Source organism: Falco cherrug, chromosome 13, assembly GCF_023634085.1.
Source record: "Falco cherrug isolate bFalChe1 chromosome 13, bFalChe1.pri, whole genome shotgun sequence".
Lineage (NCBI taxonomy): Eukaryota > Metazoa > Chordata > Aves > Falconiformes > Falconidae > Falco > Falco cherrug.
The window spans coordinates 35,030,869-35,045,009 of NC_073709.1; the positions used below are offsets into that span (position 1 = coordinate 35,030,869).

The window sequence follows — 14,141 nt, forward strand, 5'->3', positions numbered from 1 at the left end:
GTGTAACAGTTACTTGGGTAGACAAAGCACCATCACTTTGAATGTCCCCCTCTTCCTTCTTCTTCCCCTAGTTTGGCTGCTGAGCATGACATCATATGGTATGGAATATTCTCCTGATCAGTGGGTGTCAGCTGTCCTGGCTGTGTCTCCTCTCAAGCTTCTTGTGCACCCCCAACCTGCTCGCTGGTGGGGCAGTCAGAGGAGCAGAAAGGCCCTTGGCGCTGTGTAAGCCTGCTCAGCAATAACTAGAACATCTCGGTATTACAAACACTGTTTCCAGCACAGAAACAAAACACAGCCCCCCCCCCCCAGCCAAAACCAGCACACCCTCATAGGACAGTTTTGTCAGGATCAGTCTTGGGGATGCCTGCCTAACCTTTTTTTTCTTGGAATAGTTAGCAAGAGGAAAGTTGAATCCCCATCAGTGCTCTTGGTCCTCCAGAAAGGAGCGTCTCTGGTGTTAAGAAATCTACTTCACCAGCTCCCAGGGCTGATGCTAGTAAAGTGGCGCTCATGGCCCATGTGTGGATTTCCTCCCCCTTCCCTCTCCATCCCCAATGTTTGGTGGCAAAAGCAAGTGTATCTCTACATTGCAGTAGGCAGCATGGAGCTCTCCTCTGATGGAATCAGTTGGTACTCATTGTTTTCCGAAGCAGGAGTGATCGGACAGATCTAGGAAGAGTCACATCCCTCTTTATCTTTGGTGCTGGGATCTCTTTATGCTGTTTCTTCCCCTCTCTTACAGAAAGATTGCCACGTGACTTTAATAGCTTATTAAGTAGCCCACTTAAGACTCTTGTGGGTCTTGCTGTGGGCTCACCTCTTCAGCTGTGTCCTGTCAGTCTTGTGCTTTGGTCTTATTTGTGTATGTATTGACGTGCAGGGTCTGGATAAACTCTGCAGGAATGGCTTCCCATCCTGGGAAGGTCCTAGATGAGATTCATTTGCCAGAGCTCCATAATGACCTTCCAGTAACATTGGTTCACTTTGAAAACAGAGCAGAGGACAAAAACCAGGGCCTTATAGAAGAATATGTCTCTATAAAGTCCTTAAGGGCTTCATAAACTGGTCCTTCATTTTTAAGGGCTTGTTGGCTTTGTTAATATCTCCTTCTTTGAACATTGCAAGGTACAGCCCAGTATTTGCTGAAGTGATTGTGGAGTCATTTCCTAAAAGGATCTCTAAGCTCTGCTAGTTTACTGAATAAGACACAGGATAGGCATGACTAGTTCTTCTGTCCCCTTCCTCCATCAAAAATAGCCAAAAAGTGGGTATTCCTCTGAAACATCCTGAAATGTCATTTTAGGGCACCGTTCAGTTGGAGTAAATATTAAGATTGATTTGGAAGAGGAATAAGGAAAGCTAGCTATGAGGCCTCCCTACCTAGGGCAGAGGAAGAACAGGAGAATCTGTTGGACATTTATTGAAGCGTTAGGAGGGGGAGGTAGGAGGTGAGGGAAATTATGTGATTTTTACACTGTGCATCTGAAACCAAACTGAGACTCCCTTGCCTGCAGGAGTCTCACCAGCTACAAGCTGGGAAATGGCGATCCTATCTGGCATACAGGACCAGCTCTTGGTCTTCTCCACAACAGTACCCACATACATCCTGTGTATCCCACTGTTGAGACCCACAGCAGTTACACCAGAAATTATGGGAAATAATCTAGCAATATCAATGTATCTTAGAACTCAGTGTATCAAGTGTTTTTTCACATGAACTTTTCTGGGTTTTTGGAGACCAGCAGATACCTCAATATATTAGACTTGATAGGGGGGGAAAAAGATAATTGCCACCTTACATTTTTTTCATCAGTTTTACAATCCCTTTTGGTCTTGCCCAGTTCCACACTATTTTTCATTAAGTCATCTTCACTACTCAAGAGCTGTTTATATGGGAAAGGGTCTTGTTGTAGTTGAGAAGGAAGATGTTGGCAGCGTGATGGACTGTAGTTGTAATCAAGTAAGATGTGCTTGGAAACCCTTTCCTTTTGGTGTCAAGCTGTGTCATCTTTAATTTGGTGAACAATATGAAAGGAACAAACTGCAGATCATGGCTGACTCCAGCTGTATAGGTGCAATGGGGAACAGAGAGAATGCCTGTGGGTGCAGATTTCCTCTTCTCTGGAGAAATGGGGCAACCTAGCCTTAAGAAAGAAGATTTAGTGTCAGCCGTGACAGATGAAAATGGATTCTTTGCAGTCCGTGCGACAGTAAATGTTAGGAGGCTTACCGTCAGCCCGGAGGCTCTACGTGTAGAAAGCCTTAGTGGCCTACCAATCAGATATGAAAAGATTGCAAAAGGGATACGGAGAAGTTGATGTCTAGTGAAAAGGTTTTGATTATAGGATTATAAACCCAACTGCTCAGGCCAAAACCCCATATTGCTCCAGTCCTTTTTCTACCAATGACCAAGAGACGATGATTAAAGAAAAGCTAAGAGGACGCATATAACATGCTTGCCCTAGTTACACTCTTATTGGTTGCAGTCTGCAGTTTTTCAGTCTTTATTTGTTAGCCTGAATAATTTTGTATGTATGCAAGGTGTGTCATTCCACTGGTAACAGCACTCCATTGGGAAACCTAGCTATGCATTCCTCTGTGTTTTCCTCTCTTAGCCAGTTATGAGTTTTAGAGAAACTTCAATTTTATCCTGGGAAATCTCTAATTTTTGAGGCGTTTTGTCTGATGCCATACCAGAAGGTTTTGGCTGTCCAGAGGCATTGTTACTGAGATGGCCTGATCTGTGTGCTTGTTGAGTCTTACTAAAAGCACCTGGCCTTTAGTAATAATCTCTAAATTATAACTTCTCCCCACTGCCTGCCAGTTAGTTTTATTTTTCAATTTCTGAACAAGTCTGGTGCAGAAGTAAGACTGATTTTCCAGATCCGCTGCAGAGTTCTTTGAAATAAACAACAACCAAAAATACTTGGCATCTTCTTTCTCATCGTCTCTCTATTCAGCCTTCTTTCTTGTCTGTCTGTGATCCAGCAGACTGGCTGGCAGGCCTCTGGTCGGTATGGGTGCAAAATACATAGTTTTTATTTGTAGAAATTTGCATGATCTCTTTAAAACCATCAAGAAAAAATGTCATATTTAACTTGGAAGAATTTGTTCTGTTTTCTTCCTTTGTACATATCTTCTGTTTTTTAAAGACTTTTTGTTTGTATGGTAAGTCAATTGGGATTGAAATCAAGCAATTTAAAGGACCAAGCAGAAATTGCACTGGACAAAGAATTTTTTTTTTTCTTAAGTGACGTATTTTTATTCTTACTCAACAAAGAGTTGAGTTACTGTTGAGTTACAAAGTTACTATTTAAAATTTCCTCTTGGTGACATGGCCTGATCTCCATGAGGAAATGGAAGTTCCCCATTGCTGCCTGTTTCCTAAAGGCACAGCCTGTCTGTTCACCGATGGCAAATCACCGATACTGTTTATTCTGGTTCGATGGGGCAGTTCTACATCTTTTCCGTTCACATTTGATACAATTCATTTATATATCTCCTTTAAGTCTATTTTTTAGTTCAGTATGTAGTACTCTTCCTCCCCTTGTGTGACCTGACCTTCTGCTGTGTACCTTGTTCCTTGGAGCACTAGAGAATGACACCCTGTTAACAGTTTCCTGGGGTACATCTTATCTCCACGTTCTCCCTTGAATCCTTATGTCCTAGTTCCCCACCTTACTTTTAAGACTTATTTCATCTATTTGGTTTTTTGGGTACCATTTAAATATCAATACCCCTGAAACTGCTCTTTGGGAGGGGGCTGTTTCTTATAAAATTATGCCAATTTTTTTCCTTACCCAGCATCAGAAGTTATGGAACTTGGGATTTCATCCAGGCTATCACTCTTGGCCTTTATACCATTGAAAGCCATATGGATCATGCTTGCCAGCTTCTCCCTGGCGTGATACAGAAGTGACTGTTCTGGATTAGCCCACCCAGCATATTACCTGTGGGTAACTGTGACTGTGACTGATGCTGAATGCCCCAGGGGGAGGCAGAGGTTGGAGCTGCTGGGCAGTTGCATTTTCCTGGAGTGCTCTCTCAGTGCTCAGTCACCATCAGTTAAGAAATCTTTTTGGGCTGAGATTTTTATCATCGTATTCAATTGTTCTGGGCTGGCCGGTTTTGGTTGGTTGGTTGGTTCGTTTTTTCTTAGTTGTTTTTTCTATTAATATGTCCAGTTCTTTGGACTCAATGGAAATGCTAACCTCAAGTGTGTCTTGCAGCAGGGTGTTGCACAACTCCTCTGTGCTTTGTATTTGTTTCAAACATGCCACCTGCTAGAGTTGCCTGCTGCTGCTTCCTTAATGCATTGAAAAAAGTGGTGCATAGTCATTTCTTGTTCACCTTCTCCACATAGAACTACATTGTGTAAACCTCAATCATACCATACCTCAACTTGTTCTTTGTAAGAATCTGCCTCCCAGCACCTGATATGCCATTCTTGCACCTGACTGGCAGGTTGCCGTACTGTCCTTTTGCCTGACAAATTCAGCTGTCTGCCTGCCAGATATCTGAGCTGCCTCTGCAGCCTTCCTTTTCCTCTGCTCAGTGGGTGGGTGTTTGTGGTGCAAGAGGATAGGATACCACCATCGAGTGAGGAGATCTCACCAACAGGATCATTGCTCGTCACCCTAAGGTCTATTGCCACAAGGTGTTTTCCCCTCCTTGTAGTCTGAAGGTAGGAACATATCTGAAGTTCTTCCCCCTTGCCAAACCCTGATTTGTGCATTTCGTCCACCCCTGACATCAAAAAGCAATACGCAGATTCTGAGGACCATAAGGCGCACACGCTTCTGTTCAGAGGTGCATGCGGCACTTGAAGCAGACTCTAGCAATCTCACCTTAGTGCTGCCTGTGTCCCAGCTTCCAGCCTTCTTAGAGGTAGTGGAGAGCAGTCAGTAGGTAGTTTTGTTGTTTCCCTCTTCTTTTAACGTAACCTTTTTTTTTTTTTTTGCTTCTACAGTTACTTCATGGTCTTCACATGCAGCTTAAATTCTTGATGCATATTCTGCTCACTCAGACAAGGGGACAGTGTAGCTGTTTTATACTTTTACCCTCACATAGGCATCAGTGTGATGCTTTTGATTAGACATTCCATTAAATTGCGTGTTGTTTCCCAGATTTCATGAAGAAGAGAAAGGTGCTTATTGCTTGCTTGCTGAAGTACCTCAGTCAGAGAATAGAAGTCACCTTTGTGGTGATACAGTGTTAGGAGACTTAGAGCTTTGTGATTTCATTATGTCTTGAATTATTTTAACATAACCTAGCTGCATTAGACTCTAGAATTTACTAGTTTAGGGGTTATGCAAGTAAGGTATCAAAACTAACTGGTTTATTTTGCTTTCCTTGGGGGGGGCGGAATTGGCATCAAGCAGAGTTACTCCACTGCTTTTAAGCAGAAGTGGCTGAATCTTGTGATCCCATGGAAGGCTGAGGGCTTCCCACTGCAGACATGAACATGGAGCGCACTTGACTGAGGCTGAAATGGATCTGAGGTACCACTCCTCCATCGTGCTGGCACTTGCGTTTGACTGACCCTACAATGAACCAGTTCAAGGAGCTCTAAGCCAAGGAAGTAAGGTTATTATTAGGAAGAGGAATTCTGCTGGTACAAGTCACTGAACTGGCCGATGGTAGAATCCTGCGTGCAGGAGTTCAGAGCTGGCAGGAGAGAGGGCAACTATTTCTCTTCATTGCAGGTAGGGTTTTAGATTGGTTAACCAGGAACCTGAAGCTGTGGATCCAGGATCAGCATCTGTTTGTAGGCTTTATGGAGGAGGGAATGTAGGTAATGTGGTGTAACAGTGCTTCCATTGATTCTCAACTTTCATTCGGTAGTGTCTAAGCACCCAAAACCATGAATTTTGGTTTTGGTTTTTTTTGTTGTTCTTGTTTTTAGTAAAATTTGCAGTAGCTATAGCATGCCTTTTTTAAAGGTGTCAGGCCTTGATCACAGAAGAGCAAGAGGTGCCTAGCCTTGGTTTGAAAAGAGCAAGAGATCTAGAATCCACTGTCTCCCTTGTTCTAGGTCCTGTCTGTAACAGAAACTTCCATGAAAAACTAAGTCTGTAACAGAAACTTCCATGAAAAACTAATTTGCAATTGTCAGGCTTTAGCTTCTAGCAGAAGGGTAGCTGGAATGGGAGATCCCTTCAGTTTCTTAAATTTTCATCATAAAGAGATACTTCTGCAATATATTAATTTGCTTTCCAGTGTGCCTTTTGGATAGGATACATGCATTTTAAAGTGTTTAGTTTTCAGGTGGCTGGAAGGCATCTTTCAGCCTTTTTTTCAGCTCCAGCTTTTTTAGTGACTCTGAGGCATGGATGCTGACCTTTTATTGGACTTCACTGTCTCTCCCCAGTTGTAGGCAAGAACAGAATTGCCTCCCTTTTTTTTCTGTTCCTGTCTGTAGCAGTGCAGTGCTCTGTATGCATGAGCTGTATGACTTATTCATAGATGTCTGAGCATGAGTTTGGTTGTATTAAGAAGCATTTTGTGGAAGGCACACTTTTTCTTTCTGCTGTTCTCCATGTCTGGAAAGAAATGAGGAGCGGTTGCTTGTCAAGCAGAGATGAGGCTTTAGGCATTGAGCTAACAGGAAAGAAAACAAAATGTAAAAGGTGCAGATGCAAAGGGCAGGTGGTCAAGTATTTTCTCACTTGTGACAGCTGATGTGGGGGAATTGGCAGGAGACACTTGGGTTCTAGGGCTCAGGGTATCTGGTCATGTAGGTGTCTGCAGCCAATTTTGAGGTTGGATGGCAAATTAGAAGCTTGTATTTTTAGTGTGGTTGTTGCTTCTTTTGCAAAACATTTTCTTTAACCTTGCTACCTGTGTTTCTGATTGTTGTGAAATTATACACACACACGCATACCCCCCACCCTCCAAAAAGCCTGGGCTGGGCTTGAACCAGTAATTGTTCTGCCTGTGGAGTATTATTACAAGCATTCACCAGCAGCCAGCTTACTCTGGCAAGCTGAGCACAGAATGCACAATTACCCATTTCAGGTCGAGATCAGTTTGAAAAATTGTTATGAGCTTTGGCCAGCTCACGTACAAAATCTAGTTTTCCATTACTTCCTTACAGCTATGAATAGAAATAAAATGATTTTTACATTCAGGTATGACATAAGGTTTATGATGCTTTTTTATAGAAACAAATTGTGACCATCTGTATTGTGTAAAAGCAATTTGTCAGGATCCAGTTACCTGGCATAGCACTGGCAATTTAAGGAGCAAAGTACAAATATGGTTTTATTACAGAATCTGCCCTAAAGAACACATTTTGAAGTTTTGGTTGGGTTTTGGTTTTCTTTTTTTTTTTTTTTCCCTCTGAGAATAATATTCAAGGGATTTTTCTGTTGAGCACAACAAGCTGGTGTAAGATCTGATAGCAGAATGAGAAGACACATGCCTAAGTCATAGAACTGCTTAACTCAACAGGTAGGAAAACTTATGGATGGGAAATCATTATTTGCACGGGCTGGGAGAATGCAAGCGGGTACTAACAGTTGTGGACTAGATGGCATCATATGTGGAAACGGCTTATGCAGAGGCAGTCCAGACCAGCTTGTAAAACTCTTCCATAATCTTAGTAATAGAATTTCTCCTTGGAAACTGACTCACAGCAGTGCAGGAATAAATTAAACAGACTGTGCTTGCACATACAAGAGTGTTCGTATGTCTTTCTAGGATGTTCAGGCATAGAGAGAAATAGGTGCAGGCCACAGCTAGTATCTGCCTTGGTGTTATTGTTTTCTTTGTTAATATTGTCTTTAGATAATAACTTCAAAGGAAACAAATTCTCTAGAACTGTAGATCTTTCAAATAACAATGAAATTTCAGCTTCCAATCTAAAACCAGGGTTTACACCTCTGGGGACTTTTGTCTTTGAGAAAAAAAGCGCAAGGAACCATTGAATATGGTTGAGAATGCACTGGGATTTCCCAAGGGTAGAAGAAAAAGTGGGTCAGCCATGAGGACATCACCTTCGGGCAAGTCACCAGCTGTCTGCAAACTAAAAAATGGTGAGGCTGCAGATCAGAGAATGAAATGGTAGATTTGCAAGGGGCAGAGGAAGGTTGAACATGCTTTCCTGAGCATCCTCCTAACAGGGGGGAGAGTTCCCTAAAAAAAAGTGGAAAATGTTTACAGAAGGGCTGTAGAGAGAGAATTTAAGTTCGCATGATAAAACATTTCTGTCAGTCCCAGGAAATCTCTTCTGTGTAATTACAAACAGAATCTCTATTGTGATCAGCAATGGGCTTGAAAACCACAAAAATTTTGTCCCACTTAGTCTTATTTATTCTGATATGATGTATCAGTGCAGCAAGAGGCAGTTGCTTCACTTACACTAATTTTTATTAAATTTTAGAAAGTGCTTGGCAGTGTGAAGTCTATGTGGCAAATGTATAAATACATTAATTTTCCCTGCAAAAGACCCTGTCTTCCAGAATTTGTATCAAAATACCAAATCTCTGATCAGGAACTTACTGTTACGTTCCTAACCTCAAAATACTTTTTTTGAAAAGTTTATTTAATCCCTGATAATTATGGTGACTGCGTCTATCAAACCATAAAATGTTTTGAATGGGTAAGATGAGCACCATTTTCGTTGGAATGGAGGTTCAAAATGTTTGCTCTCAGGCTGCGGGCCTTTTGATAACAATATAATAGGCTGTGTACAAGACCATTGAGCAACAGATGTTATGTTTGCTGTATGGCTGAGTTGGTTATTCAAGGTAAAATACTGTTCTCCAAGAGTAAGGACTCAAGGAAGGTACACAAGAAAGGACCACAGCTCCGAAAAGCGAGTTGGGAGTGGCCACATTTGAAGGAAGATAAATACCAGGTGCCCCACAAAAGCACTCTGCAGGGAGACGGGACAGGACTTTTCAGAGAGGGACACATTACCTGAGGAACAATTAAACAAACTGGCTCAGGTTCAGGTGATGAAAACATCCCTCTGTGTAGTGTTTCTGGTGGTGTCAGGTGTGGATTGAGTCTGATACCATTAAGTATAACCTCTGCATAGTTCTTGCTTTTTTTATTCAGATGTATTTGCTTTGACTACCAGCAGACCACTCAAGTTTTGCAGGTCGTGATCTGTATTGACTTTGCAGGTAGATGTGCTTAAGCTGCAGTTAAATGTTTATTGTAAGCAGACCATAATGTTTGTCTGATAAATTAGTAGAGATTAAGCTGGTTATGATATTAGAGGGATTTCCTGTTGTTGGAATTAATTTTCTGCTTGTATCAGAAGCTGGAGCAACTCTGTCAGGGAGATAGGTGGAAGGCAGTAAGACTTTTCTCTCAAACCTCCTGCTCCCCAGTTTTTTAGCTTTGCTGCTGGGATGTAGTTGGAGAGGGTTAGGATCACGTAAACTGCCAGCAGTGCAGGCATGCTTATCGGGGGGTGCATTCCTAATGATTTGTTGTCATAATTAACTGTGCTGATTCTCCCTGTAGATAGGTGGTTTTGGCACAGGAATCACTGGTGTGTCTGACCGTTCTGTAATGTATGTGAATACAGTCTCTGGCAGTATGAAATTATGTGCTTTGGGGGTTTTGTTTGTTTTGCTTAGGTCCTATGCTGTTACATGTAAGTCACTGTGCAGGCAATAATACGTGCAGTTGGCTGCGCAACCAGGTAGCCATAATAATGCTGTCAACGTCCATCTGTTATACTAAATATATTTTATGTATGTTCTGTTCAGCGCAGCCTTGTGTTAGCAGAGAATCTGGACCTGTCTGTCTTGATTGCAGTTTTTTTGAGGGGTGGTTTCTTGTTTTTTTTTTTTATTTTCCCAGTCACAGCTTAATGGTCATAAACCTTTCAAAGGTGAAAAACAGTCTCAGTATCTTGCAACCTCACCTTTAGATGTTTTGTTTTTTACAGAAATGAAATGCTGTGAATAGCAAATCCAGAATTTCTAAGGCTGATGCCCTTGCATGCCTATGAGAAGAATATGTCACAGAGGAGACTTTAAGCCGCAGCTGCTAGGAGTTGAGCCTGCTCTCTAAGCAGGGTTTGCTACAGCAGAGGCAGGCAATGAAGGAAGATATGTGTCTTCAAGGAACAATTCAGAACCTTGCAAGCTCCTGCTGTCAGACCTACCCTAACAGCGTATGACTTGTTTTTAGTTGCTGTTTCAAGTTCAGCAGGAGGTATGATGTATTCCAGGGCTGAGGGGCTGTTAGTCCAGTGTGTTGTATTTTTTTTTTATCAATTTGTTTCCTGTACTGTCATATGCATTTCTACCCTAATAACAGAATGCTAGTGCATGGTATAACTTACTTATACAAAGATTGAAGGTGGTTTTTTGTTTGTTTTAATGTGAGGGATTTCATTTTTATAATTGGTATCGTGTTGGAAGCAGGTGACATGTAAAACAGTGAGGGATCCTGAGTGTGTGCAGTTAATGCTGCCATTAACTGAGCCCCAGTTCTGCTGCTCAGTTGCACTTGGAAACTCTGCTGTTTTTCTTTCTTGCTTCTAAGCACTCTCAATCCCATTTGTTATATTCTCTTCTCATTCCCCACCCGATCTGTTTCATTTTGGCTTAATGCCAGTAAAGTTCATGTTGGGAACAGCAAAATTATGTTTAAATTCTATTTTTTTGTTTGTTTGTTTCTTCCTCCCTTGCAAGTACTGGACAGGGAGATTGATCTGATTTCTAGACTGCATTTTACTGGCCTTACTTCTTTTGCTTTTGCAGTTGTCCAGCCTTGTCTCACCTAAAAATCTGTAGTTTGCATCAGCTTTTTAAAACACCATTGGAATCTGCTCTTAAGGTGGATCCCATGTTCATGGTGGAGAATTTGATCAAGAGGGTCATGGGCTTACAGCAGTCTAAATAAACTTTACTTGTTCTAATTGTTCTAATTTGTAGGCTTCCGGAGTTGAGGATGTGTCCTGAAATAAAGTGGGATATTGCAGTTTCTCCACAGTGAGATTAAGCCACTTAAGATTATCCAGGACCTTTAGTAAGATGGTGAGAGACAGACCTCCATAGCTCTGTTCTGCTGTATAATAACCACCTTGCGTCTGATGAGTTTTCAATTTGATGTTTGTTTGAGTTTGGCTGTATTTTGAGCATTGCTACCACAGTGTATTAAAACTGAAGTAAGATAACACTTAGGAAAGATCTCGTATATATGTCAGGAATTTCGACAGGGAATGCTCCATATTTATAAGTTTAAGAATGCTATGATCCTCTAAAATTAGGAAATAATTTTTCCAGTAAAGATGTTTAAAATGTTGCTTGCATGAAAGAGAATGCTGTAAGATAGGTAATTGAGTTGTGTATATGAGACTTGCTGATTTATTCTTTATTTTTTGGTCTCTGACCTCCTTAAAGGAATTAAGGAGACATATATACAATACTTCCTCTGAACGTAAACAACAAAACCACAGGTCTGGCCATACTGAGTCATATTACAGGTCCACCTAGGCCAGTATCCTGTCCTAAGTTTGCCAAGAGTGGATATCTAGGGTAGAGAATAAGAACAGGGAAAGCATATAAAATAACTCCACAGAATGCTCTTGTCACCTTCAGTGATTTGTGCATTGAAGGCTTCCTAAGGTATCGATGGAATATTTGTATGTAACTGTTTAATTGATTTTTTTATTATTATTTTTAGTGAATTTGTCAAGTCGCTTTTTGAATCTATGTAAGCTTTTAGCATCTGCAGCGAAGAGTTCTTCAGCTTAACAACTTGTATGAAGTTACTTTTGCTTGGTCTAGTTTGTCTCCTGATGAACACACGTGTGAACAAGGCAGATGCGTTTGATGTAAGACTCTGCCACACTAATTGCAACATCAGGCCTTGCACTGAAATTCTTGCAGACTTTTCCTCCTAAGTTTGTTCCTGTTGCCTATCCCAGTCATGCTTCCCTGCCGGGTCTTGATTTTCATGTCAGCTAAGTAATTGCTGCTATAGTGCATCAGATTTTTGTAAGCTGCCTTAAAAATAAGACCATTTACCTGCAAGTGCTATTGACACGAACTGCCTCAATGCCAAATAGAAGGAATAGCTAGCAGAGCAGCGTGTCAGAATATATTGTTAGGCTTATTAGCCTGTTTAAGCATGTGTTTTCCTTTTTTAAAGGCCAAGACTAAATTTATAAAACTATAAAGATTCTCTGGTGTAGGCTGGAAGAGACAGCAATATGCAAGAGCTGATTTCACACTTCTTCATGCTGAGGTTGGCCAAGAGATGGGATTTGGTCCTTTTGTTGTCACTGTTTCTTTCTCACAGCTGCTTTCATTTCTGCTTCACTTGCTATTTCTAGGAAGCCAGTTTTACAGTATCCAGGTTTGCTGTGCTCTTTTGCCTGTCTGTCTTCATGGGAAAGGGGTACAATAATTTCTTGACATCCTGTACATTTCCTATGGGAAAAGACAGTCTAAAAGTTCTTGTCTTCTCTAGTGAAGTGACTATCTTCAAAATCACGTATCTTTACATTCTGTGGTCTGTAGATTTTAAAGCGAAAAGTCATGCAGATATGTCAAAGTTCATCTGCTTTGTCACCCTTTGAATCAGGAACAGCTTTACCAGAGTTCAAGAGATACATAATCCTCCCATCTCTCCTCCAGTTGCCCTTAACTCCACTTAATGTTTAACATGCAGAAATGATGCTCTTTGCTGTGTGTTGGGGAAGAGATGGTAGAGCCTTACTTCTACCCCACTGACCATCCTTTGCCACCTGTCTTCTGTAGCTATATTAGCAAATTCAGCTCCAGCAGGGCTTTGATTCAGCTGCAGGCTTTGATGCTAGTCAAACAATATTTTTACTATATTTTATTGATTTAGAAGGAATTAAAATAATGCATGAGTTAAAAGTGTAATTTAAATGTGCTTGTTTTCTGCCCAAAGGTAGCTTCATCCCTTTTTTTGCCCTTTCTTTGTGACATTTCTAGAGGACTAAGTTAACATGCGTTATGTCTTGCCATGGGTGTAGGCAGCACTTCAGCATTACTCTGGTAAACCCTTGGTTCATAGGCCTGAGCATGTTTCTGCAGTATTGGTACTACCTCAGGAAAAAAATTTGATATGTTAACACTGCATTGTGCTGCTGCTGTATTCTAAAACAGTTTGAAATTTGTCTCAGGCTGTAATTAAATTGCCTTTTGGTTTGGCTGCATCACTCTGGCTATACCAGAGTAAACTTAGTTCTGTAATTCTGTGTTGCCAAATGGCTGCTATTCATGGTGGTGCCCAGGAGGATTTTGTTGTGTTTCAAAGCCAGTGAAGATTTATGTGACTCCTTTAAATAGCAAACATGTTATCTCTGTACGCATGTATTATAACATTGATAAAGGAAAGTGGAATAGGGCACTAGGGAAAGCAGTTCTACCTTGCCTACCTTTGTGTGCTCACAGACCCTCATGTTCTGTCTCTCTTGTAAAATTATTCCTTGAGAATACTTTCCACCACTCGTCACTAGACCAAAATCTTATATTATGCTAATGCAAACATCATGTACCGTACTTTTTAGGTATTTTGCTTCAAAGCGCAAAATAGTGCATGGCTGACTTCTCTGGAAAACACCTAAACTTCTTTCTACCTGTCTTCGTTGCTGCCACCACCCCCCTATGTCCTGGATCTTTAGTTGCCTTTGCATCCCCTGCAGTCCAGAGCCTGCACTGAGCTGCACTTGTCTTTGTGAAGTGATGCCAAAGACCTTCAAGAGTAGGGGGGAGATACCTGCCTCTATACTTGTGTGTTAATGTTGAGGCGTTTATGTTTTTGTAATACTGGGGGTTTGGGACAGTCTATAATTTTTCTTTTTCTTAAATACAACTTTTCTTTAAATAACAGAAGAAAAGCTAGCCCATAAAGATATTTTTGTGGGGATGCTCTTTCCCATGCAGTCTGTAGTGATGTGCAGGAAGGCTGGGTGCACAGCATATGCAGAGCTCACTGGTAGGGTTGGATGGTCAGTTCAGATGTTCTGGTGAGCATGAAGGAGCCTGGGAATGGCATTAGACTTGCTCATTAGTTAAGAAGGAGCACAAACATGCAGCCAAACACAGCATGTACTTTCTCCTTGGAGAGCTTTGCAGTTTGTTGCTTCAGTACCTGGTGACTGAAAAAGCTGCTACCCCATACAGATGCAAGACTCT

At 41.3% G+C, this 14,141-nt stretch overlaps 1 protein-coding gene across 4 annotated transcripts in view; it reads left to right on the forward strand.

Moving 5' to 3' along the window:
• TTBK1 (tau tubulin kinase 1) overlaps positions 1 to 14,141 on the forward strand; it is a 122,961-nt gene that overhangs the window by 2,630 nt on the left and 106,190 nt on the right. The window contains exons 2-3 of one of the 4 annotated variants that reach the window (XM_055725466.1): positions 9,911 to 10,179; positions 10,905 to 11,006. The exons of 2 other annotated variants lie outside the window; for them this stretch is intronic. In XM_055725466.1, coding sequence (XP_055581441.1) covers positions 11,004 to 11,006 — 3 coding nt within the window. In that variant the 5' untranslated portion in view covers positions 9,911 to 10,179; positions 10,905 to 11,003. Of the gene's footprint in view, positions 1 to 9,910; positions 10,180 to 10,202; positions 11,007 to 14,141 lie in introns of those variants that run through there. One more of the 4 variants, XM_055725467.1, reaches the window with a different exon arrangement.